Source organism: Octopus sinensis, unplaced genomic scaffold, assembly GCF_006345805.1.
Source record: "Octopus sinensis unplaced genomic scaffold, ASM634580v1 Contig16159, whole genome shotgun sequence".
Taxonomy (NCBI): domain Eukaryota; kingdom Metazoa; phylum Mollusca; class Cephalopoda; order Octopoda; family Octopodidae; genus Octopus; species Octopus sinensis.
This window is the reverse complement of record NW_021834190.1, coordinates 10,709-37,249: the sequence shown is the minus strand read 5'-3', so window position 1 is coordinate 37,249 and position 26,541 is coordinate 10,709. Positions and strand designations below refer to the sequence as shown.

The 26,541-nt window shown below is 37.5% G+C and overlaps 1 protein-coding gene across 1 annotated transcript in view; it reads right to left on the bottom strand.

The window, feature by feature from the left end:
• LOC115230708 overlaps positions 1-25,547 on the bottom strand; it is a gene marked incomplete at its 3' end in the record, with an annotated part of 35,056 nt that extends 9,509 nt beyond the window's left edge. The window contains exons 1-3 of the mRNA XM_029800842.2: positions 25,262-25,547; positions 10,556-10,804; positions 5,227-5,475 (exon numbers count right to left, since the gene is read on the bottom strand). Coding sequence (XP_029656702.2) covers positions 5,227-5,475; positions 10,556-10,804; positions 25,262-25,547 — 784 coding nt within the window. The remainder of the gene's footprint in view (positions 1-5,226; positions 5,476-10,555; positions 10,805-25,261) is intronic.
• Between the last annotated feature and the right edge of the window lie 994 nt (positions 25,548-26,541).

Below are 26,541 nucleotides of genomic sequence, written 5' to 3'. Positions count from 1 at the left end.
TTCTCTTACATGCCACCGGCACTGGTAACACATCTGCAATTTCCATTGATCGATTTCCATTGATCGATTTCGATTCTGATCCTCACTTGCCTCAACACGTCTTCACAAGTAGAGTTTTGTGTCCCAAGAAGGGAAGGTATGCATACGTAGGCTGGCTCCATCCCATGTAGAAGGCCACGGGTTATGGACTCACTTGTCCTGCCGGGTCTTCTCACGCACAGCACACTTCCAGAGGTCTCGGTCTCTAGTCATTTCCTCAGTGAGACCTAAAGTTCGAAGGTCGTGCTTCACCACCTCGTCCCAGGTTTTCCTGGGTCTGCCTCTTCCACAGGTTCCCTCAACCGCTAGGGTGTGGCACTTTTTCACACAAACTATCTTCATCCATTCTCGCCACATGACCATACCAGCGCAAACGTCTCTCTTGCACACCACAACTGATGCTTCTTAGGTCCAGCTTTTCTCGCAAGGTACTTACACTCTGCCGAGTGTGAGTACCGGCATTACACATCCATCGGAGCATACTGGCTTCATTTCTAGCGAGCTTACGCATATCCTCAGCAGTCACGGCCCATGTTTCACTGCCATGTAGCATGGCTGTTCGTACACACGCATCATACAGTCTGCCTTTCACTCTGTGCGAGAGGCCTTTTGTCACCAGCAGAGGTAAGAGCTCTCTGAACTTTGCCCAAGCTATTCTTACTCTAGCAGTTACACTTTCAGCACACCCACCCCCGCTGCTGACTTGGTCACCTAGGTAACGGAAACTATCAACTATTTCTAGTTTTTCTCCCTGGAAAGTGACGGAAGTTGGTCTCAGAGCATTTTCAGTGTTTATTATTCCTGAGCATCTGCCACATACAAAAACCATCTTCCTAGTTAGCCTTCCTTTGACATTGCTGCATCTCTTATGTGTCCATAGCTTACACTTGGTGCATCTTATAGAGTTTCTACCTACACCTTTTCTACAGATCGAGCAGGGCCATCTACCTGAAGGTGTTTGTGATTTGTCTACCTTCCTACTGATTACGACTTTGGTTTTAGCTAGATTGACTCTGAGGCCCTTCGATTCTAATCCTTGTTTCCACACCTGAAACTTCTCCTCCAGTTCTGATAGCGACTCAGCAATTAGAGCAAGGTCATCAGCATAGAGGAGCTCCCAAGGGCATCCTGTCTTGAATTCCTCCGTTATTGCCTGGATGGAGGACTATGATAAATAGGAGGGGGCTGAGTACTGAGCCTTGGTAGACTCCTACCTCTACCCGGAATTCTTCACTGTACTCATTTCCAACCCTCACCCTACTAGCGGCGTCCCTATACATGGCCCGCACAGCTCTCACTAACCATTCATCTATCCCTAGTTTCCTCATTGCCCACCAGATAAGGGATCGGGGGACCCTGTCGAAGGCTTTCTCCATGTCAACAAAAGCCAGGTACAGGGGCTAATCTTTGGCTAGGTATTTCTCCTGCAGCTGCCTTACCAGGAATATAGCATCAGTAGTACTTTTCCCTGGCACAAACCCAAACTGCATCTCATCTAAACTAACTCTCTCTCTAATTAGTTGGGCTATGACCCTCTCCGTAACCTTCATCACCTGGTCCAACAGCTTGATACCTCTGTAGTTATTTGTATCTAGGGCATCACCTTTACTTTTGTAGCAGTTGACTATTATACTGCTACACCAGTCATTGGGTATGACCCCGTTGTGTATCACCTGATTAACTATACGGGTGACTAGGCTATAGCCGACACTACCAGACATTTTGAGCATCTCTGCAGTGATTCCTGATGGGCCTGGGGCTTTCCCTGTCTTCATGCTTCTAATTGCCTTAGCTACCACGGAACTATTAACTCGTATAGCTGGTCCCTCTGTTGGGTCAACATTCGGCAGACTCTCTTTATCCCATTCATTTTCTTCATTCAGCAACCTTTCATAGTGGCATCTCCAAACCTCTCTCTTTGCATCCTCATTTAGCGCAAGTGAACCATCTTCCATGCGAACACACTTCTCTCCTACCACATCACGATTCTCTCTCACACACTGTCTTGCAACACGAAACACCTCCAGTCTTTGGTCCTCACGGCGCAGAACATTGGCAAATTTTTTCTTATCTGCTTCCCCTCTGGCTAAATAAACCTGTCTCCTAGCTTCTCTTTTGGCAGTCTGATACAATTCCCTGCTACCCCCATTTTTCCAGACCTTCCAAGCCTGTCTCTTTTCTCTAATAGCCCTGTCTACAATATTGTTCCACCACCACATTATTCTAGGTCGAGAGGGGACTTTGCACCAGCCACAGATCTGGTCAGTGGCTCTCAGCAGGTTGTCCCTTAGAAACGTCCAGCTGTCTTCTACCCCTAACAACAAATATTTTATGCTCTTGGTCTATAATTTAATTCATATGCTTCCAATTAATGTGAAAAAACACTTTCAGTTCTTTTCTGGAAATATTGATGACAATCACTTTATTAAAACAACTGAGTTGACAACTAAGTTTCTGCCGTTTTTTAAATTTTGGAATTTATTGCATTTTTAAATTTTGGAATCTATTTTTTTGTTTCTAGTTAATCTTAGTTAATTTTTGTTTATTTTCAGATCATTAAAATGGAATGTCAAGTTAAGAGAAACGAGCATTTCCGATACCGCCTTCATTTTGCTTTTAATCAAGGTTCTAAGGCCGAAAAAGCTGCTCGTGACATTTGTGCTGTGTATGGAGAGGGTACCATAGCTGAAAAAGCCACTCGTGATAGGTATGTGGAGTTCAAAAATGGAAATTTTGACCTCGAGGACGCACCTTGTTCTGGTCGTCCAGTTGAGTTCAATGAAGAGCAATTAAACCAACTTTTGCACAAAATTTCTCATCAAATGACAAGGGAACTGGCAGAGAAAATGGAATGCTCCCACACTGCCATAGAAAAGCATCTTCACTCAATGGGAAAGGTTCAGAAGTATGGGGCATGGGTTTTCCATGTTCTAAGTGACAACAACAAAAATTAACAAGCCACAATCTCCACTGGTTTCCTTGCTCATCACCACTCAACTCAAAGACACAAGCAACGATTTCTTTACTGAATTGTTACTGGTGATGAAAAATGGTGCCTGTACATCAATATGAAACAGCGTAAGGAATGGCTTAGCCCCGGTAAATAAGGGACACTGCGTGTAAAACAAGATCTTCATCAGCGTAAAACGATGTTGTGCGTATGGTGGGACTGGGAAGGAATTATCCATTACGAATTGCTTGAACAGAACCAAACGGTCAATGTTGAACTCTATGTTCAACAGAGGGAACAACTCAACATGGCTATTCAAGAGAAAAGACCTAATCGGCTGCATAAAGCTCTTCTGCTGCATGACAACACCCACCCTCATATCGCCAAAATGGCCAAGGAAGTCATTCAAACGCATGGCTGAGAAGTGCTGCTACACCCACCATACTCTCCTAATTTGGCACCAATGGATTTCCACCTCTTTCTATCTCTTTCAAGTGCTATGTGTGGATTTTCGTTCAATAATGATGCAGAATTGAGAGCTTGAATCAATTTTTTGAGCCGAAATCGGGTGATTTCTACCAACGAGGTATTGAAAATCTTGTTGAACATTGGGAAGAAGTAATAAATAACAAGGGTGAATGCATTATTGATTAATTAGTTGTTATTTTTCATTAAACCTGTTAAAAAATTTTAATTTAAAAAAACCGTAGGAACTTAGTTGCCAACCCAATACAATTCTTCAGTATTTATATCTCAAACAATTCCTGAAAATTATAATTAAAATTATCACTTTTATTGATACACATAAAAAGAAACAAAGTCCAACAATCTTCTAATGGGATAAAATTAAATAAATACCTGAACAATTTTACCATTCCAAAAATAAAAATTGAATTGTAAATACGAGGGGCGTTCAATAAGTAATGCCCCTGACCCACTTCCCATAGCAGTAGAGCAACGAAACTTGGCACAGTTATTAGTCTTTTTCTACATAGGAACCACCCAGAGTTATGCATTTCTCCCATTGTTTGATGCAGCTCTGGAGACCGTTATTGTAGTAGACCCCCAGCTTGGTCCTCCAACCACGACATGACTTCAGAAATCAAGGCTGCATCATCTGGGAAACGCTTTCCTTTCAAAAATAACTTCATGGCTGGGAAGAGGTGAAAATCAGAGGGTGCAAGGTCAGGAGAGTAGGGGGGATTAGGGAGGAGTTCATAGCCGCATGCCTGTGCTTCTGATCTGGCGACACACGAGTTGTGGACCAGAGCGTTGTCCTGCAGAAGGAGGATACCTTTGCTGATCTTGCCCCGCCTCTTGATTTTGATAGCTTCTCTTAATTTCCTCAAAAGTGAAGCATAATAGGCTCCTGTAATTGTGGTACCATTTTCCAGGAAATCTGGCATCACTACTCCGTCCTGGTCCCAGAAGGTTGTGAGTATGACTTTGCTAGCGGAGGGCTGCACCCTTGCCTTCTTTGGAGGAGGTGAGTAACGGTGATTCCACTGCATTGACTGGGCTTTGGTCTCTGGATCATAGTGATGAACCCAGGTTTCATCCTGTGTAATCAGTCTTTTGAAAAATTTTGACTCATCTTCTTGGCACATCTCCAAATTCATCCTCGAGCAATCAACGCGTTCTTGCTTCTGGAAAGGCGTGAGCAACCTGGGAATCCATCTGGCAGACACCTTTTGCATATGCAAATGATCATGAATGATAGTTTTCACAGACCCGGTACTAATCTTGACCTCATGGGCTATTTGGGAAATAGTTATGCGTCGATCTTCCAAAATGGCAGCCTCAACTTGATGGACAAATGCCTCATCAATGGCAGAAGGGGGGGCGAACAGATCTGGGAGCTGTTTCCACAGAGTTCCGACCATGTTTGAATTCACGATACCAGCGTTTTACAAGGTCATATGATGGGGCATCATCACCATAAGTTACTTTCATTTCATCAAAAGTCTCCCGTGGTGTGCGTCCTTTCAAATACAAAAACGTGATCACTGCTCGACACGCAACAGGCTCCATTTCACACTTGACTCAGTTCAAACACCTGTAAATAGGAAACCACAATTAGTTCAGAGCTGTAATTTGCCACTTAATCTATAGAGATATAAATAATTGCACATGCAAAATTTCAGCTAGATCAAACAACTGCAAGTGGGTCAGGGGCATTACTTATTGAACGTCCCTTGTATGTTTTAAAAATAACTGTGGCTTTGTAAAATACTTGCCTGGAATTTTGTAGTTTGATGACTTAATCACAAGAAAATCATCATTGCTTACATGACACTCCCATGTACCAGTATTACTGAAGGAAGGATTTATAGATAATACTTTTATATCATAAGTATTCTTAGTGGTGTTTCCCCATTTTTGCTTCAGTTCATATTTATGATTTGCTGGATTTCCACCAGATGCAGTGCAACTAATTATTATTTTATTTGTCTTTTTTGAAATATTAAAGTTTACTTGAGGAGGATCTTAAAAAAATAAAATAAAATAAAATAATCAAGGAACAGTTTCAATTTAGAAAATAGGATTAAAATTAAAAATTTCAGTTTCACACACATTTTAAATTCAGATTCTATGATTGTCATTGAACATGTTTCTCATACAGGATATCAAAGTAAAATACAGAAAGCAATCTAAACCACCACAATCTTGGGACAATTTTAGCTTGGCCCTGTGGCTAATGAAATCTTTATAAGGTTTTTAAGATTTACAGGAGGTTGCAACAGTGATATGTACTTCCATGCAGTACTTGTATCTGGATGGGTAGATTGTCCATTGAGAAATAACTGTATTCACCAGGAAGATAGTTTACTGAGTTGTAGAGTAAACAAACAATTCATGAAATTTCTACTAATAATATTCATAAAAATTGTCAAACCATACAGATATAAGAAATTAAAATCATTTCACAATGAAATTTCTTCACATAGCATACAAAAAAATGCCTCTCAATAAGAGGAATTAGAAGCGTTCTTCAGTAGATCATGGGAAAAAGGATATATCCGTTCTTCATCACAATATCAATGTAGTGTTTAAATGTACCCACTTATGGTAATAGCATGATAGGAAGAAAGTGGTATGATGCCAGACAAATGAAACCAAAGTAACTGAAAATACTAAGACAAAAGATTCAAATATTAAGTTTTTATGTTGTTAAAGTTGATGTAGTTTTCATTCTGAGAACAAAATATAAATAAATTGAATAAAATAAATTATTGAAGTAAATACGTATGTAGTACTGAGATGAACTTTTTAAATGAACAGTTTAAATTTAAACAGTTAGCTTTGCTTTTCTTGTCTTCCTATCATTTTTAATTAGAGCCCTCTATCGAAAGTTATGGGTTTAAAACCAAATAAACAGTTGTATATCTTTTGGTTAGATTTGAATGGAACCTTTACTTTTGATGCCCTTATCCATAGATGCTTATGATTTTCAATTGTACATCAGACATTATGCTTTTGTCTTGTCATCCCTAATCAAAGTTTCTCCATCTCTTCTGTAATGATATTTATGGGTTTTTTCATTTCCACACTGCAAAATTTGATAAATGCATTATAAACTCTTTGATTTATCCAAACTTGAAGTCTGAATGTGACATCTTTGAAATTTGTTGTATTGATTTGATTGTATAACTAATACAGAATCTTTGTATGTTTCTAGGCGACTGTTTGTTGTAAAGTGGAGCTAACAGTGATTGGGGATTTCATTGCATACATATAGAAGAATACAGGTTATTTATTGCAGAAAAATATGGTCTCCAAATGACTGCTTATATTTGAAAAAATACTTCAATAGGATAGACACATTTTCTTGATGCTTTAAATCACCTCCTTTTCCTTCTCCTTCTTCATATCCACTCTCCATGATGGCAAGGAAGGGTAGTCACATATGGGACCTTACTGAGACCGCTGTTTTCATAGACAAGTTGGAAGACTATGCCACATTTGGCTAGGTTTTGACTATGTTTCAATAGATAGATGTGCTTCCTATGACCAACCTGTACACAGCGTACTAAATGTATTTTAGTGTAGTACCACCACGAGAGAAGTTGTCATATCTTTGGCTAGAGAAGACCAAATACACCTCTTGACTCTATGCTTTCTCTGTTCATTTACCAGCTACTTTACAGAGTGTATTGGGTGCACTTTATTGTGGAACCAGCATTAAAGACGAGGTTATGTCCTCAGCAAGAGAGAACTGAAGGGATCTCCTGACTCTATGCTTTCTCTGCTTATTTACCAACACCTTAACAGAGTGTATTGTAAATATTTTTTCTTATCACTATAAGAGTAGTGAGACTCAAAACTGCAGTAGTGTCCAGTGGATGATGTTTATTTTCCTACTGTAAATACCTCTCCCTGGCCACTCAGAAACTGGAGTTTCCCCAAAAACATAGCTGAGCCAAAATGCACATTTTATTGCTACATTTTCAGAAATATAGATATTTAAATTGCTTAATTACTGGCAATATAAAGTGTATCTCACATTTTATTTGGAAGTTCAATAGTCTTGTATAGGCATTTTTATAAGTTATATTAACTAGTGACATATTTTGCAATAACTATTCAAAATATTGATCTAGTTTGTTTCCGAAAGTAGAACTTCACCAAAAAAAGAGCCCCCCCCCCCACCAATCATTGTGAGCAAGCAAATCACATTAAAGTTGATGACTTGAAAACTAGATCAATATGTCCCATTTTTCATGGGTGCTGTAAAATGAACTAAAAAAAACAAACTCTTTTATTAGTTCATTGAAATGTACAGCACCCATGAAAAATGGGACACTTCTATCAGTAAGAAGGGAAATAAATTTTGCTGGGTAACAACTCATAAAAGAATATGCTGAGTATCTACAGCTGGCAACTGATCTTGACGGAATCTTGAGTAATCATATGTTTGTAGATTATATATGTGTATAAGAAGTTATTTTGCATTTAATTTAAGCATGCCTAAAGATGTGATTAATGTGTATTCTTCTCTGACATTATTGAAGTTGCATTTCCTTTCACAGCAGAAATGATTATGATGCTGCTGTCATTAGGACAATTTGTGATGACATTCATTTCTTCTTAAAATATGTTTTGGTTTAAAATGTTTGCCTTGCTCAGTAAATTTTTGTCTTTCCAGGTTAGCTCATATTTTCCAGTTTTTTTAACAAACATTTTGCTGAAAATAATGATTTCTAGGTAGGAGATGTAATCAAAAGTTTTATTGAAAACTTAGCTTCTCTAATTTCAAAATTCAGTGAGCTACCTTCAGTTAAGGATAATAAATGAGTTAGGTTGGGTACATCATTAGCTTTGAGACATCTTCTATGTGAACTGCATTAGTCTATTCAAATTCAAAATGAGATAATGCTTCAGTGGCATTGAATATAAAATCAAAATTTTTAGGTTTTGAATTGTGTTTTGACAAATTTTGAGTTCAAATGTCTTATTTATCAAGTTTCTATCCTAGGGAGAGATATTTCAATTAAACAGGTCTCTGTAAAACAAATTTGACACCTGTCTATCCATTAATAGTGCATAAGGATACTGAAATATTACAGGAGAAATTAAATGTGCCCACTTAAAACCCTAGTAAAAAGGATATCAATATTTAGAAATTGGGCAGTTGTAGATGTTTACAGAATACACCATTTGAAGTAGGGTGGTTGTAGAGAGCAAAATATGGACTTCAGAGACCAGAAAAATTACAAACACCCATATTCATTTAAACTGGAGAAACTGATGTGATGTTTGGTCACAATAAATCCCTTAGTAAAATCAAGGATCAACAAACCCAAATTATCTTTCAGTTCTTTTGTTCATATTTACAGGTCATGCTCTTAATCTGAGGGAGTTCTTTTGAAGCTCAACAACAATATTGCACAGAATGGATGTCATTAACATAATTCTTAAAGTAAATAGAGTGAATACAGCAGGGTCAGTGTTAGAATAATGATTTTTTTAGAGATCAGTCAACAAAAATTATTTGCAGACATTATCTTTCACAAACTCTCCAAGACTGGTAAGACTGATACAGCCTATGTTCAGTTGTACACATCAATATCTACAGGCAAGTCATAGGTGGGAAGGGAATTTCACATTGTTCAACTCTAAGAAGGTTTGATTATGCATAGTGGTCAATGAAATACAGTATTGACGAGAAGAATGGGAGAGATAGATGTATTGGGTGAACTTGGATGGAGGTTGTTTAAAGCTAGGAGCAGTGATCAGAGTAATAATAATAGAAGAAGCAGAGAGAAGAGAAGCACATGTACGAGCGAAAGATGGTATGTGTTACTGAGTCATTATCAATTAGTGGGGCTTTCACTGAGCAAATCTGTCCTGGGTGTAGGAGCAGTAATTCTTTGTGGATCTTACTTGAATTTTGTAGAAAATCAGTAATTGCTCAAAAGCTGAAATATTTTCTACTTCTGAAGCGAAAAGGTAGTCTTTAGGATACTGTTTCAGTTAGGTTATGTGGGTTTTCAGGATATATTACCAGAAATTGTGAAACCTACCTTTTATAGTGACTATGACCTTAATATTAATCAGTTTTGTCCTCTTCAGTTCCACACAGGCTGACTTTATTTTTCCTTACTTTTAACTGATGAAGTAGTATTGATTTCATGACTACACTCCTTCCTTAAATAATTAACCACTTTACTGATCAAAAAGACTGAACTCCATTGCAGAATGATTGGTGATAGGAAGGGCATTCAGCTGAAAAGCCTATCACAACCCCCTAGCATAAAAAAAATCATATACACCAGAGAGAGATGATGTAAGGAATATCAGATGATGATGGACTATGACAAGTGGCAAGGGCTGAGGTGGAACAAATCCTTCTAACTCATGCCAGCATGGAAAAATAGGCATAAGACAATGATGATAATGATGATGATCATCATCATAGTTTAACGTCCACTTTCCATGCTGGCATGCATTGGACGGTTCGACTGAGGAGTGGCAAGCCAGAAGGCTGCACCAGGTTCCAATCTGATCTGGCATGGTTTCTACAGCTGGATGCCTTTCCTAATGCCAACCACTCTGATAGTGTAGTGGGTGCTTTTTATGTGCCACCAGTATGAGGGCCAGTCAGGCGATACTGGTATCGATCACCTCAAATGGTGCTTTTTATGTGCCACTGGCAATGACCATGCTCAAGTGGTGTTTTTTACATGCGTGTCGCTCACAAGTGAAGATGACCCACAAGTGAAGATGATTTTAGACACTTATGCAATCACAAGGAGACATAAATGCCCTGTCAGTGTACCCACTCTTGACCCAGTAGATCATCAAGGAGGTGTTGCTTGAAGAGAGAGAGGGCTGCACCAGCACTTAGCTGGTAGTCATTTTCAGCTGAGTAGACTAGAGCAATGTGAAGTGATGTGCTTTGCCCAAGGACACAATATGCCACTCAATCTGAGAATTTATACAAAGAAGTAAAAGACATTTGATGATGGTGAGGATATTAGTGATAGTAGTAGTAGTAACAGTAGTAGTAGTAGTAGTAGTAGGAGGAGGAGGAGGAGGAGGAACAAATATTTATATTTAACATACATTTCAACAGGATATTAATTTCCTTTCTATCTCGGAAATTTCCATTCTTTTCACTCTTTGCAATGGCAGAGCAGAAAACACGACTGATATTTTTACGATTAAAAGTTAATATTGAATTTGAAAGGAATTTTCGATTTTCATTCTCCAACCACACTTCTGGGGTAGGGTTTCCTTTTGCATTACAGTCTATAATGGATGCTTGATTCTCAAATAATGTCACATTATCTGGTGCAGTAATATCAGGTGGATCTATAAAATTAAAAAAAAAAAAATTAATGAAATTTTTAAATATCACACACTGAAAAATTTTGAAGAAACATCCTGAAACACTTTGCTATAAATTATTATGAAATTTGTTTAATTCTTTGAATCCTAACATTCTGTCAGGTGTGCCACAATACCAGCCATCTACATGAAAATCACAAAAACACTGAAAAAATAAGGCAAATTCAACCGGAAAAAATGTAATAAATATAATACTTTCTACTATAGGTGCAAAGCCTGAAATTTGGGGGGGGGAGCTACTGGATTACATTAACCTCAATGTTGAACTGGTATTTATTCTATCACTCTGAAAGGATGAAAGACTAAGTCAACCTTTGCAGAATCTGAACTTTGAATGTAAAGACAAATGAAATACTGCTAAGCATTTTGTCTGGGGTACTAACGATGTATTAAATATAAATTATGTTTAATTTGTCAAGAGATATCTTTCACATCACTCCCTTATATCTTCTGTCTTTGATCACCAAATTTTTCAGTAGTTATTATCTACTAGTGCAAATAAACAAGAATATATTCTTATCTTTCACACCCCAATCCTGTCCTCACTACCCTGCCCCTTGTAACAATGCCATCCTGTTGTCCCTCACCTCCTCTATATACCCAAGTTTCACCAGTCACCATATTCCCCTTCCCCCTGCTCTCAGCATTCAAGTCAAGTCCATCCTTCCTGCTCATGCACCCTTGGAAATATTCTACCATCCCATTTGTATTTTGATCCCTGTACCTTGAGGTATGCCCTGGCACTTCATCATCACTCTCTCTCTCTATCTCTCTCTCACCTTTCTCACTCTCGCTCTTTCTCACCCTTTTCTCTCATGTTCTCTCACACTCTCACTCTCTTCCAGTCTCTCTCTCATTCTTGATCTTTCATCTCTCTTCTCTCTCTTGGTCTCTCCCTCTGACTGGATAACCATGTATCTCCTCTACACCAACATACCAGTTTCTGTCCCTTTGTCACACTATAACCTCTCATCACCTGACACAAACCCACCTCCTCCAATACACCCTCCCCTCAGAAGATCTTTGTGTAGTGAATTAATGAATGACTCAAGCAGATCTGGTGCCAAATAAAAAGCATCCAGTTCACGTTGTAAAGTGGTTGGTGTTTGGAAAGGCATCCAGCTGTAAAAACCATGCCAAAACAGACCTTGCTGGTGCTGGTGTCCCGCAAAATGCACTGTCCACTTTGTAAGGTGGTTGGTGTTAGGAAGAGCATCCAGCTGTAAAAGTCATGCCAAAACAGACCTTGCTGGTGCTGGTGTCCTGCAAAATGCACTGTCCACTTTGTAAGGTGGTTGGTGTTAGGAAGAGCATCCAGCTGTAAAAACCATGCCAAAACAGACCTTGCTGGTGCTGGTGTCCTGCAAAATGCACTGTCCACTTTGTAAGGTGGTTGGTGTTAGGAAGAGCATCCAGCTGTAAAAACCATGCCAAAACAGACCTTGCTGGTGCTGGTGTCCTGCAAAATGCACTGTCCACTTTGTAAGGTGGTTGGTGTTAGGAAGAGCATCCAGCTGTAAAAACCATGCCAAAACAGACCTTGCTGGTGCTGGTGTCCCGCAAAATGCACTGTCCACTTTGTAAGGTGGTTGGTGTTAGGAAGAGCATCCAGCTGTAAAAGTCATGCCAAAACAGACCTTGCTGGTGCTGTCCTGCAAAATGCACTGTCCACTTTGTAAGGTGGTGGTGTTAGGAAGAGCATCCAGCTGTAAAAACCATGCCAAAACAGACCTGCTGGTGCTGGTGTCCTGCAAAATGCACTGTCCACTTTGTAAGGTGGTTGGTGTTAGGAAGAGCATCCAGCTGTAAAAACCATGCCAAAACAGACCTTGCTGGTGCTGGTGTCCTGCAAAATGCACTGTCCACTTTGTAAGGTGGTTGGTGTTAGGAAGAGCATCCAGCTGTAAAAACCATGCCAAAACAGACCTTGCTGGTGCTGGTGTCCTGCAAAATGCACTGTCCACTTTGTAAGGTGGTTGGTGTTAGGAAGAGCATCCAGCTGTAAAAACCATGCCAAAACAGACCTTGCTGGTGCTGGTGTCCCGCAAAATGCACTGTCCACTTTGTAAGGTGGTTGGTGTTAGGAAGAGCATCCAGCTGTAAAAGTCATGCCAAAACAGACCTTGCTGGTGCTGGTGTCCTGCAAAATGCACTGTCCATTTGTAAGGTGGTGGTGTTAGGAAGAGCATCCAGCTGTAAAAACCATGCCAAAACAGACCTTGCTGGTGCTGGTGTCCTGCAAAATGCACTGTCCACTTTGTAAGGTGGTTGGTGTTAGGAAGAGCATCCAGCTGTAAAAACCATGCCAAAACAGACCTTGCTGGTGCTGGTGTCCTGCAAAATGCACTGTCCACTTTGTAAGGTGGTTGGTGTTAGGAAGAGCATCCAGCTGTAAAAACCATGCCAAAACAGACCTTGCTGGTGCTGGTGTCCTGCAAAATGCAGTGTCCACTTTGTAAGGTGGTTGGTGTTTGGAAAGGCATCCAGCTGTAAAAGCCATGCCAAAACAGACAGTGATGCCTGGTGCCAGCTTCTGGCTTGCTAGATCCAGTCAAACTTTCCAACTCATGCCAGCATGGAAAACGGATGTTAAATGACAATGAAGATGATGATGATATTCATTCTCACAATTATAATCAGAATATGATGCATTTATCTTTGATATATTATCTTTTTGATAGAGAATTTCTTTGTGTTGACCAACCTCTCTTCATGTGACATATCTATTGCTGGTAGGGACTATCAATAGTCTCTGCACAAAAGGCTTCCTGAAGTAAATTTTACAAGAGAAACTATAAAAATAAGCTTTGAGTATTTGGCAACAATTAAATAAAACAAAAACTACACATGAATTATACATAAAGCTATTTGGGAGCCTTTAAACAGTGGCTCAACCTGCATGAAATAGAAGCCAAATTTCCTTACATCATTCTCTGTCTTAATATAGTCTTAAATTAGAATAGGACAAAAGCCCTTCGGACATGTTAACTGTGTAACTATTTTAAGTAGGCAATGATTGTAATTGAGAAAATATTCGGCATTTTTTAAATTTTAGTGTCATACAAATTAAAATTGCCGTCTTCCATACATAGTCTTGTTCTTCCAGGTGCAAATGACACATAGTAAGCAACCAACACATTCTGTTAAGTGGTTGGCATTAGGAAAGACATTCACTTGTACAAACCAAGCCATAACAAACGACTCGAGTTTGGCCAGTTGGCAAGTTCCATGTCAAACTGTTCAACCTACCGCAAGGAAAACGTAAGTTAAATGACAATGATAGTGTATATATATATATATATATATATAATATATATATATATATATATATATGCATATATGTATATATATATATATTAGAAGAAATGAGGTAATCAGAAGATAGGATGGTTCATATTTATAGATATTTATTTATATATTACATTTTTTACATATATATATCATATCATTCAGATCATATCATTCAGATTATTAGCGCTTTCTCCCATTCCAGTGGGGTTTTCAAATCAAATATATATATATGTTAGAAAAAAAAAAGGTTTTCAGAGATCTGGATGGTTGTACACATACAAATATTTATTAAAGTGTCGAATGTTTTTACAAATCACATATAAGCTCTTTAATCTACTCTAATAGATTTTTCAGATTTAAATTTTGTGAAGGGATTTATCTCTTTTTATGGTATTAGGGAATGAGTAGAGAGGGGGGGGGAAGAAGAGTAATGTGGAGTGTATAGGGTAGGAAAAGAGGGAGAGAAATGGGGAGGCAGTGGGAGAAAAAGTGTGTGTGTGTGTGTGTGTGTGTGTGTGTGTGTGTGTGTGTGTGCGTGCGCTCGTGTATCTGAAAGGAACCTTTTGAACAAGAGACAAAGTAAAAGAATATATATTTTTAAGTAGGTGGCTGGGACAGATGCTTACTTTGGTTCAGCCAGCTTACCAGGTTTTCTGAAAGGAAAATGTTTTCAAAGTGAAAAAAATGTGTTTTTTCTTAGTGTCAATGGAAAAGAGAAGGAAAGAAAGGAAGGAAGGAAGAAAGAAGAAAAAATGTGTTTATATCTATACAGTTGGTCAGTTCTTTCAATAGATGATGACAAGTTCATTCTTGGTCTGTAAAATGGCAAAACCAGGTGGTTACTCTAAGTAGGGTTTCAAAAAATTGTCTTGACTTATTATCATCATCATTGTCCAATGCTTGATTCCCATGCTGGTATAGGTTGGAAAATCTGGATGCAAGAATGTTTCTATTTATGTATATACATACACACACCAACACAACAACTAAGCCACTTCATAGATGTACTCCTCAAAGCTTTATGCCCAGTGATAGCAAGCTGCATAAGGGATGATATAGACTTTCTCACACACATTCCAAATACTGTTCCAGAAAATACCAAACTTGCAAGCTTCAATGTCACACACATTCAAAGCAAATGCAAACATGAATTGCAAGACACAAAACTTAATATATTGCATATCCTGTCCCACATGCAAGGAGAACTATATAGGTGAAGCTGGCAATTCTTTATGTCAATGAGCCAGAATTCACGGACAACATATTCAACAGAGAGAGAGAGAGAGAGAGAGCTACAAAAAATTCCACTTAGGAACATGTGGAGAAGGAAGATTCAAGATCTTTCCCTTCTATAAATGCCTAAGGAATGATACCATCTTCAGAAAAAAATATGGAACAACACTTCATAGCAAAATTCTCCCACAAACTGAATGGCTGAAAATATGAAAATCACATTAACTTCCTTATAAACCCATCTGGAACCCTAAGATATATGCATGTGTGTGTGTGTGTGTGTGTGTGGTGTGTGTGTGTGTGTGTGTGTGTGTGTGTGTGTGTGTGTATGAATATACATAAATAGAAACACTCTTGCATATAGATTTTCCAACCCATACCAGTATGGGAATCTGGTACTGGACAATGATGATGATGATGATGATAAGTCCAGACAATTTTTTGAAAAATAACTTTCATTATTCTGTTGTGTCTGGGGAGAGTCATTTTGTTTTTGTGCCTTATGATTTAACACACTCACTGGTAAAATTTCCACTTATTTCTTATTTTTATTTTCCTAAAATTTTCGTTGCATCTTGCAACCTTTTCAATAGTCTTGACTGTCTGTTATTTACACTGAGTTCCTTTTTGTTTGTTTGTGCACATGTGTGTGGGTCAGTCTGTGTGTGTGTGTGAGTGCCTATGCATGCATGCATGTGTGTATGCATGTATGCAAGTGTGTGTAAGTATATATGTGTGTGTATGTATATGTATATATGTAGGTATGTGTGTGTGTGCATCTGTATGTATGTATTCTGCATATTCATGTGCTTGCATGTTCGTGTTTGTGTATTTTCTATGTATGTGTGTGTGAGTGTGCGTTTGTATATGTATGCACCTCTGTCTCCTTGTGTGTGCATGTCTGTGTGTGTGTGTGTGCGTTTTGCAAATTTGTACTGTGTTTGTATGTATGGATATGAATCTCTATATGTGTGGACCCGTGTCTCCATATGTGTCCTTGTGTGGAGCAAAGTGTGTGTGTATATATGGTCATGTGTTTCAGTCTCTATTTGTATATATGTGCTTGTCTGTTCTTATAATCTATGTACCTATCCATCTGTATGTTGAACTGTTTATTTTCATACCCATATGCTTACATACAAAAAAAAAAAGAAAACACACGTGCATACACACACACATCTATCTACATAACAGTCCACTAAATATTCTACTCTACCTGTGTAAACTGTGGTATGGAGGTATGATATCTACTATATATATTTCCTATTTAGTATTGGGGAAGTTTCATTTATGAGGATGTACTCCCATATTTGTCTGAGTGTTGGGTCTTTTGGGTGCTTGGATAAGATGCGGGTATCAAGTTGACCCAAGTTGCCTCCATGGTGGTCTTTGGCATGTTGGTAGAGTATGGAGGACTGTTTTCTGTCGTCATATTGTCTCAGATGTTCATTTAGTCGTTCCGCAATGCTCCTAGATGTCTTCCCTATGTACGTCATGTTCATGTCTTTACCAGCACCTTCTGTGCATCTTATGCTGTAAACTACATTTCGAGTTCTACAGGTAATGCCAGAGCTAATCCTACATACGAGGGGCGTTCAATAAGTAATGCCCCTGACCCACTTCCCATAGCAGTAGAGCAACGAAACTTGGAACAGTTATTAGTCTTTTTTACATAGGAACCACCCAGAGTTATGCACGAACTCATATAAAGAATCTTGCAAACCAAATCCCAAAACAAAACTTAGAGTAACCACCTGTTCTTGCCATTTTTACAGACCAAGAATCAACTTGTCATCATCTATTGAAAGAACTGACCAATTGTATAGATATAAACACATTTTTTCTTCTTTCTTCCTTTCTTTCCTTCTCTTTTCCATTGACACTAAGAAAAAACACATTTTTTTCACTTTGGAAACATTTTTCTTTCAGACCCCCTGGTAAGCTGGCTGAACCAAAGTAAGCATCTGTCCTAGCCACCTACTTAAAAATATATATTCTTTTTCTTTGTCTCTTGTTCAAAAGGTTCCTTTCAGATACAGGAGCACACACACACACACCACACACACACACACACAACACACACACACACACACAAGCGTGCGCATGCTTGCGCACAAACATTCTCAGTTTTTCCCTCCCCATTCGTCTCCCTCTTTTCCTCCACATTACTCTTCTTTCTCCCCTCTCCCTCTCCACCACAACCTATTCACTAATACTATAAAAAGAGATAAATCCCTTCACAAAATTAAATCTGAAAAATCTATTAGAGTAGATGAAAGTGCTGATATGTGATTTGTAAAAACATTCGACACTTTAATAAATATTGTGTATGTACAACCATCCAGATCACTGAATACCTTATTTATTTATATATATGTAATAATAATAATAATAATAATAATAATAATAATAATAATAATAATAATAATAATGATAATAATAATAATAATAATGATAATTAGAAAATGGAAATGAATTGAATATAAATGAATTTATTAATTAATCAATACCATCACCTACAATTGTTTCATTTCATGAAGTCAAAATTACAAGACATATACAAATATAAATAAAATTTTCATTTTAAATACCTTTGGTGAAAATCTTCAGGTTACATATAAGGACTACATAGTGATTTGATGGAATATTCAATTTATACACAGAATATATATTTATGTTTACAATGTGTAAGTGTGTGTGCATGCATTGTTAAAAATATTCATTCATTTTTTTAATTCAGTATTACTAATAACAATATCATTGGGCAAAAAAAAAAAATTGTCATGCTATTTAAACTTTTTCAGATGATTTAGGGTAATTTTAAGGTACTGAATCTGAATCTGACATCAGTTTTCAGACAGCAAGTGTAGCTTTTTTAGTTATTCACAGCATCAGATTTTCCAACCAATTGATAATATTGACAAAGTAGTAGGCTATTTGCTTTCAATTTTCATTCATATACTCATCACGGAAACAAAAATAAGAGCTAATAGAGGTTAAATGTAGGCTACCTGTTAAATTGTCACACAAGATGAGAATTTATTTTACTTTGTTATTGCTGTAATTATAGTAAAGTTCTCCTCACAGAAGGCTATCGATATTAGGTTATAGAAAGCCACTCAGACACCCTTTCCTTGATAACTGCTAGTGCTGTTAAAACAAAGTATATCAAATAAGAGAGCCAGGTTACATGAAAAGCAGTTTAGTAGAAAGTTTAGTTATTTATTAAAGTGATCAATGCTTGAAATTTAGAGATGGAAAAAATTGTTTCATGATAGCCATAGTTTCAGCACATTCTATAATAATTTCAATGATTTTTTTGAGAAATATATTTTGATGTTTTACAGTAACATTTACATTTGATTTATTTTATATCTTAGTTTACTGATAGTCTTCATTGAGTGTTGATTTAGGTTATTTCTGTATATATTTATGATGAGGAGACAAGTTTGTGCTAATCATGTGGACAGCTTTTGTTACGTGTGTGGAAAATTTACATCAAAAGATCAGAGAAATAAGCTTACAACGAAATTTAAAAATGCTTACAAGCTTTACTTTGGGTGGAGAGTTGGGGACCAAGATAAACTGTGGGCACCTCCTCTTTGTTGCAAAAGCTGCTACACAGCTCTAACCCAATGGTTGAAAGATAAACGGAAAAGTATGCGCAAACCAACAAACGACTATACCAATTGTTATTTCTGCTTAACTAATATCACAGGTTTCTCTAAGAAGAACAAATCCAAGATTTGTTTATCCAGATTGCTCTTCCGCTTTAAAACCAGTTTCTCATGCTGCTGAAAATATTCCAATTCCAGAACCTCCTTCATCTTTTGATAAAGATAGTTTAAATGAAGAAAATACTGCATCTACTTCAATTGAAGGCATGTCAAGTGATACCGCAGATCACAATGATAAACCAGGATCTTCGAAAAAAGTTCCTTATTTATTGAGTCAACTTGAGTTAAATGATTTAGTTAGAGACTTGGGTTTAATAAAAGAAAAGTCAGAACTACTGGGCTCCAGGTTGAAACAATGGAATCTTTTACACCATGGTGTAAAATGCTCATACTTTCAAAAATGGCAGACAGAATTGCATGAATTCATTGTATGTAGGATAAAAGGAAACTTATGAATGAATGGATAAAATTTTGCACTTGATTAAATATTCTGAGCACAAGTGGAATATATGCAGGGACTTGAAAGTTATTGGTTTGCTTCTTGGGTTGCAAATGGGGTATGTAAAGCATTAGTGCTTTTTGTGCCTTTAGAACAGCAGAGATGACAAGCATCACTATAATCAAAAACAGTGGCCAAAGTGAAGTGAATTCACTCCAGGGAGATACAACATTAAATATATCCCTTTAGTTGACCTTCAGAAAAATTTTCCTTCATCCCTTACACATTAAATTTGGCTTGTTTAAGAATTTTGTTACGGTCATGAATGTAGACCGTGAAGGATTCAAATATCTCAGTGAAAAATTTGTTTCTAGCATGAGTGAAACTAAAATCAAAGCTGGTGGACAAGATATCTCAAGAACAACCAGATGGATTCAGATGAAACTTTCAGGGATGTTTGGCCTCATGACTGGCATAAACTGATTAGATTTTGGGATCAATCTGGTACTGGACAAGGATTCTAGATTATTTGTTATATTTACTTAAGTATTATGATCTTATGTTGAATTTTAAGTCTTTCTCTGATTATCTCCCTTGAAAGCACACTCATGGTTTCCACATAAGTTATGACAGTGTTGTTGCTTCCAGAGTTTTATTTTGTTTCTCTGTTATTAATTTTACACGCATCTCTATCTTAGTAGAAACTGATGGACAAAGAAATCAAACAACATAAACAAATGGCAGCAAAACTGCTCAGAAATTAAATAACACTAAAATATTTAGTAACAATAATAAATTTAATTTATCCTTGATAATTTTTAGTTTTACCAATTTTGAACATATAGCTCCTGTTCAAAACCTCTTACCTACTTGACAATTGCATTTCTAGCCCTGCCTTGAAGGAAGCGTTACTTCTTGAACTCACATTTTTGTGCGCAACAATGTTGTTAAATCTACGTTAACAGGACCGTATGCAGGTCCTTTCCGTTTTCTTTCACGCATGGATAAATTTTTCACTATAGACCTTAATGGTCATTAAGACACTATATTAATGGATAGACTAAAAAAGGCTTTCCTAGAGAAAACTGTTCCTGTTCCCACTGCAGACGACACACATGCAGCATTACAAATATGGCCCCACACACCCACCGTCACATTCCATGACTACCATTGGGATTGATCAGGTAATGGATAAGGGATCTGGATTAATTTTCCGTGTTTTTTACTTAATTTTTGAGAGAAGTCAGGTTCATTTTTAGTATTCTCATTTGTGAGAGCAGTTGAGTTTATTTCAGATATTCTCATTTTAAAAATCCTCTCCAGTTAATCATTGAGAGGACGTTAGTGTTGCCTTGGTGGAGATTTGTGCTCTTGTTTAATATTCATATTTATATTTAAATTTAATAATAATGATAATAATCAATTAAATTATATAAGAGTAAAAGTAGGTGATTAAAATACTCTTACTCTTTACTCTTTTACTTGTTTCAGTCATTTGACTGCGGCCATGCTGGAGCACCGCCTTTAGTCGAGCAAATCGACCCCGGAACTTATTCTTTTGTAAGCCCAGTACTTATTCTATCGGTCTCTTTTGCCGAACCGCTAAGTGATGGGGATGTAAACACACCAGCATCGGTTGTCAAGCAATGCTAGGGGGACAAACACAGACACACAAACACACATATATATATACGACGGGCTTCTTTCAGTTTCCATCTACCAAATCCACTCACAAGGCATTGGTCGGCCCGAGGCTATAGCAGAAGACACTTGCCCAAGATGCCACGGAACCATGTGGTTGGTTAGCAAGCTACTTACCACACATATAATATCTTAATATAAAAAAAATGCCCTGTGTGTGTGTGTCCTCAATGCATTCTCAAAGTTCTGAATCAATTTGTACCATACTTGGGGTACATGAATAATTTGACCTTGGAAAGAATAATGCAACCTTGATTTATTTTTAATTTTTTAAAATGAATAATATTGCTCTATAGAAAAGATTCACGTGTTCAAATCGTTTTCTCAACTTCCTGTGCTTGAACTTCCAGTCTTTGATGTCCTAACCAGATATCTACACACACATGTATGTATACATCATTACAGTTGTGATGATTCTGACAAAAAGAATTTCTAAAGGTACTTTCATGTCAGAAAAATAATTTCATACGGAGATAGACACCATTTTTTAACTTAATTAAATGAGGTTAATTAAATGAGGTTACATTAATTTTCCAAAACATATTTTGTCCATTTTGGGAACAAGTGGCTTTATTAAGACTTGATATTTCACATTTAAATCCCATGTGATTATTCTTGATGCAAATCAGCTAATTAACACTTTCACTTAATTGTATTGTCAATGTCAACATAGTAACTAAGTAAACAGCTATTTACACACACACACACACACACACACACACACACACACACACACACACACACACACACACACACACGTAGGCATACATCATTACAGTTGTGACGATTTCAGATAAAAAACAAATTCTAAATTCACTTACATTTTATATTTTCTTCTCTGGCTTTCTATTTGTGTAAGATATATACTTATGTGAGTGTGTGTGTGTGTGTGTGTGTGTGTGTGTGTGTGTGTGTGTGTGTGTGTAAGAGAATATGCAAAAAATCTACTTTTAGACTTTTTAATTCATCCACTCCTTAACTTTTCAATTTTTTTCTTGAAATTTTACAACTAGGGTTAAGGGTTATATACAGGGTTAAGGGTTATATACAGGTGCACAAACGCACAAAACGGAGAAACAGAAACAAATATGGATAACTTGTTCTGAAACATCCCCCAGTGGGGAATAGTTCACAAAAAGAATCTCCAATTGTTTTCCTCCCAAATCCTATATGGATGGAATCTACATACTTCAAGGTATATTTGTATTAAAGAATATCCATTTTCTTAAAGTTAAGACAAATTCAAGTGGATTCCGGTGAATTTTTCGAAAGTCCTCCTCCAACCCCTGCTAAAATACTTTTCCCCCCAAACTTTGTATGTTGGGAATCTACATGATATAACACATATTCATTAAAAAATTTCATTAAAAACTATCCATTTTTCTGAAAGTTATCATCATCCAAAGTTGGTGGGGAGGGGCAGAAAGCCTGTGGTGAGATGGTACCAACTGTCAATGATCTCATAATGCATGTGCTCCCAAACACTGCACAAAACTTTAGCAACAGTCAATGGCTCTGTGAGCGAGCCATCTTAGTACCATGTAATGATGCTATTAACAAAATCGACTGGGATCTCTTGTAGCTGTTAGTCTTTCAAACTAAGTTCTTGAACTCTCTACAGCCATCTGGGATGCTACCTCATCACTTAACACTTAAAAAGGAGGCCCCAATCATGCTGCTCAGGAATCTGGAATCACCTCGTCTGTGCAATGGCACCAGACTGGTGGTGAAAGTGATGTGACTCCATGTCTCAGAAGCAATAATTATGACTAAGAACTATAAGACTGAGGATGTCTTCATTCCACAGATCCTGTTAATCCCACATGACATCCCCTTTGAATTTAAATGGTTTCAGCTCCCAGTGAAACTAAGTTTCACTATGTTAATAAATAAGGACAGTCTCTCTTGTTGAACTTCACCTTGCTTCTCGCATGGGCAATTATATGTAGGATGTTCGCAGGTTGGAAGTCCTCCAAATCTTTTCATTTATACACCAATTACAGGACACACTCTAAACATCATATATTTAGAAGATCTAGATAATTAAACTGTGACTGATTGCTGGATTTGTTTCAATACATTTGTTTATACTCACATCATCACATAGAATTTTTATTAAATGTACTTATTAACAGGAGGAGAGTGCCTGCAGACTGGTTCTTCTCAAATTTATGCACTTTAAGGTTCAATGCATTTCAATGCATTTCAAATAAGTACTGATAATTGAAGGTGATTGCAAAGACAAAGAACTACCTGGTCTTTAACAGTTCTAACAGTGAAAACATTGGATAAAACATGTCATTGACATTAATAGTTTGTACCTCAGCTAATTACTGTTGAGAACTGCATAATCCAGGTTTCACTTTAGTTAGAGATTTAAAAGGCATATTTAAATTTCATTATTTCCAATAACCTGGGAAACGGCAGGCTGTTAATGTATAAAGTTGGTATCTCAGCTACTAGGAGGTAAGACCAGTGTAGTCTATGTTTCATGTTAGAGATCTAAAAGGTATTTTTAAATTTCATTATTTTCTTTAACCTGGGCAACAGTAGGTATTTCAGCTGGTAATAAAATGAAATAAGGCAGCAGAAATAATGAATATAGAATAAATAAGATAAGAATAAAAATTAGAAATAAAGGGAAAGTTTATGTGGGAATTCATGCACAAGTATACATCTGTGTGTGTATATGCATACATGGATTACATTGAGGAGCACTCCATTGGTTATGATGACAAAGGTCCTAGCTGATATGATCGACAGGACAGCTTGCTCATGAAATTAATGTGCAAGTGGCTGAGCACTCCACAGACATGTGTAACCTTAACGTAGTTCTCAGGGAGATTCAGCATGACGTGGCTGGCCCTTTAAAATACAAGTGCTACTCATTTTTGCCAGCTGAGTGAACTGGAGCAATGTGAAATAAAGTGTCTTGCTCAAGGACAAAATGCGTCACCAGGAATTGAACTTATGATCTTTTGATCATGAGCTGAATGCCCTAACCACTAAGCCATGTGCCTTTACTATGCATAGATGGATTATATTATGTGTATATGTATACATGGATAATATTGTTGGTATTTATACAACATAAATAAAATAAAATAAGGTAAATAAGTAAGGAGTAAAGAATAAATAAAAATATAAAGGTGAAATAAATTTGCTTGTGTGGTTATTTTTATTTATAATTAATTAATTCATTCATTATTTCTGCTTACTTCTTTATGTTATTTCATTATATATTTTACTTGCAGTATAGCCCGGTGTTGCCCGGAATTAAGTTAGGATTATAAAGTGATCAAACGCTTTATTTCAAACCAAAATAAGTGACACCGACATCAAATTTGAGTGAAATCCATTGAAATTGGTATACTTTTGGCTGAAAATGGGTTGCAGGCAATTTGATTATGAAATCCCATAAGGAATTGGTTTATCAATTATTTCCATTCAGCAATTGTTTATTTATTTTTTTTTGAGAACTTACAGCATTCAAAGATTCCATGGGTCCTAAGTAATGCTGGCATCAAGTTTGGGGAAAATATGTCAAAATATGTGAAAGTTATGGTTGAAAATGGGGTGTAGCCAATATTAGTAGGAAATCCTATAAGGAATTGTTTCATCAATTTTTTATCCTGATTGAATGGAAAACCTCAAATGGATGCCTGCCACCAATAGTGTTTGGCCTTGGGATTTGTTGATGGACATGGTGAAGCATGATCTCACTGGGAACTGTGATCTGTGGAGGTTAAATGGCATGTCTGACCCTGAGGGATAAAGCTGCATCCTTGAAATGGAAATATTTTCACCCCTCCCGCACCCTGTAACAATGGTGGCCTCAGTCAAGTGGGGCGTCAGAGACTTGATTACTAAGCAGGTCCCATTGCACTGTTTAGGCGGAAAAAGTTTCTAATTAGCATAATTGGGCATCCAACCCTTAGCCTAAGAATGTGAGTGGAAGCCATGTTGGAGTGTTCCCCTCCAGATTGGGGAACACTGTTTCCGAAAGATTGGAAGGGTTGTCCACAGTGTTGCACAGTTCAGAGATGGATATGTCACCCCTATAATTCCTTGGGAACTTGCCTTCTCCAAGGGTTAAAATGACTTCAGCAAATGCTGCAGACGTGCTATCACCAAGCAAGTGTGCACACATGTTTGCGCTTAGACTTAAGGTCTTAACCTGGAGCCACAACGTCGATGACTTAAGGCATGCACGCGCTTCATCAGCCTGGCTCCCTTTAGGGATGACAGGAAGTGTTTGCCAGAAATCTCCTGAAAGCAATAGAGTTACACCACTCATAGAAGCTGTAGAATCCCTAATACCTTTCAGTGACCGGTCCAGTGCCTCAAGGGCACCCTTACTTGTCATTGTGCATTCATCCCATACAATGAGATGGCACTAAGAACTTCATTTTCCTCTGAAATTTTGCCAATCTTGCAAGTAGGAACCTCAGCCCTCACCAAATGTAAAGGCAGCCTGAATGCTGAGTGCACCGTCCTACCTCCCGGCAATAACGTAGCAGCGATTCCCAAGGAAGCAACTGCTAGTGCAATTTGTTTCTTGCAATGAATATTATCAAGTATTAATTGTGTTACAAAGGATTTGCTGGTACCTCTAGCAGCACTGAGGAAAAAAATGCCACCCACCTGTTTTTTAATGGCACTGACGACAGTTTCGTACACTAGCCTCTGATCAGGCAGCAGTTTCGGTTCATTTACTCTCAGGTACTCTGCAAGGCCATCAGCGTCATATGACAAGTCCAGATGTAACTTTGGTGGGAGTGTGTTAATGCCCTGTCGCAATGAGGATGGCAAACCGAATGTGTTTAACGCTGCCCCACCCATTCTGAGCAGGGCATCCTTGATTTCAATCAGCGCATTATTGTAGATCAGGCCATTGTATCCAATGTCAGCATTAGGGCACTGTTGCTTTGCCAGTCATCATTTGCCTTGACCACCAAGGAAGCAAAATTACATACAGAGAATTTCATAAACAGAAATGAATGGAAAAAGGTTTTAAATTAAATTTTTAGATTAACACTTGCACGATTTTCACTAAGTAAAAAAATTGGATTTTTGCTTGGAATCAACTACCATGGCCACCAAATATGCTACAAAACCCTTTATATGGTCCAAAAAACAGGGTGTGGTGTGGTGTGGTGGAAGCTTCTGAAATTTCACACCCCATACCCATTGATCATTTCATCATCTATTTTTCAATGTACATGGAAAAATACGGAGATTAAGAATATGGAAAGCATTTTTTTTTTTACTCTCAAATTTACCATGAAACACTCTAGGCAAATTTTTAGATAAAGCTCACACAATTTTCACTAAGAAAAAAAAATCGGATTTTTTGCATG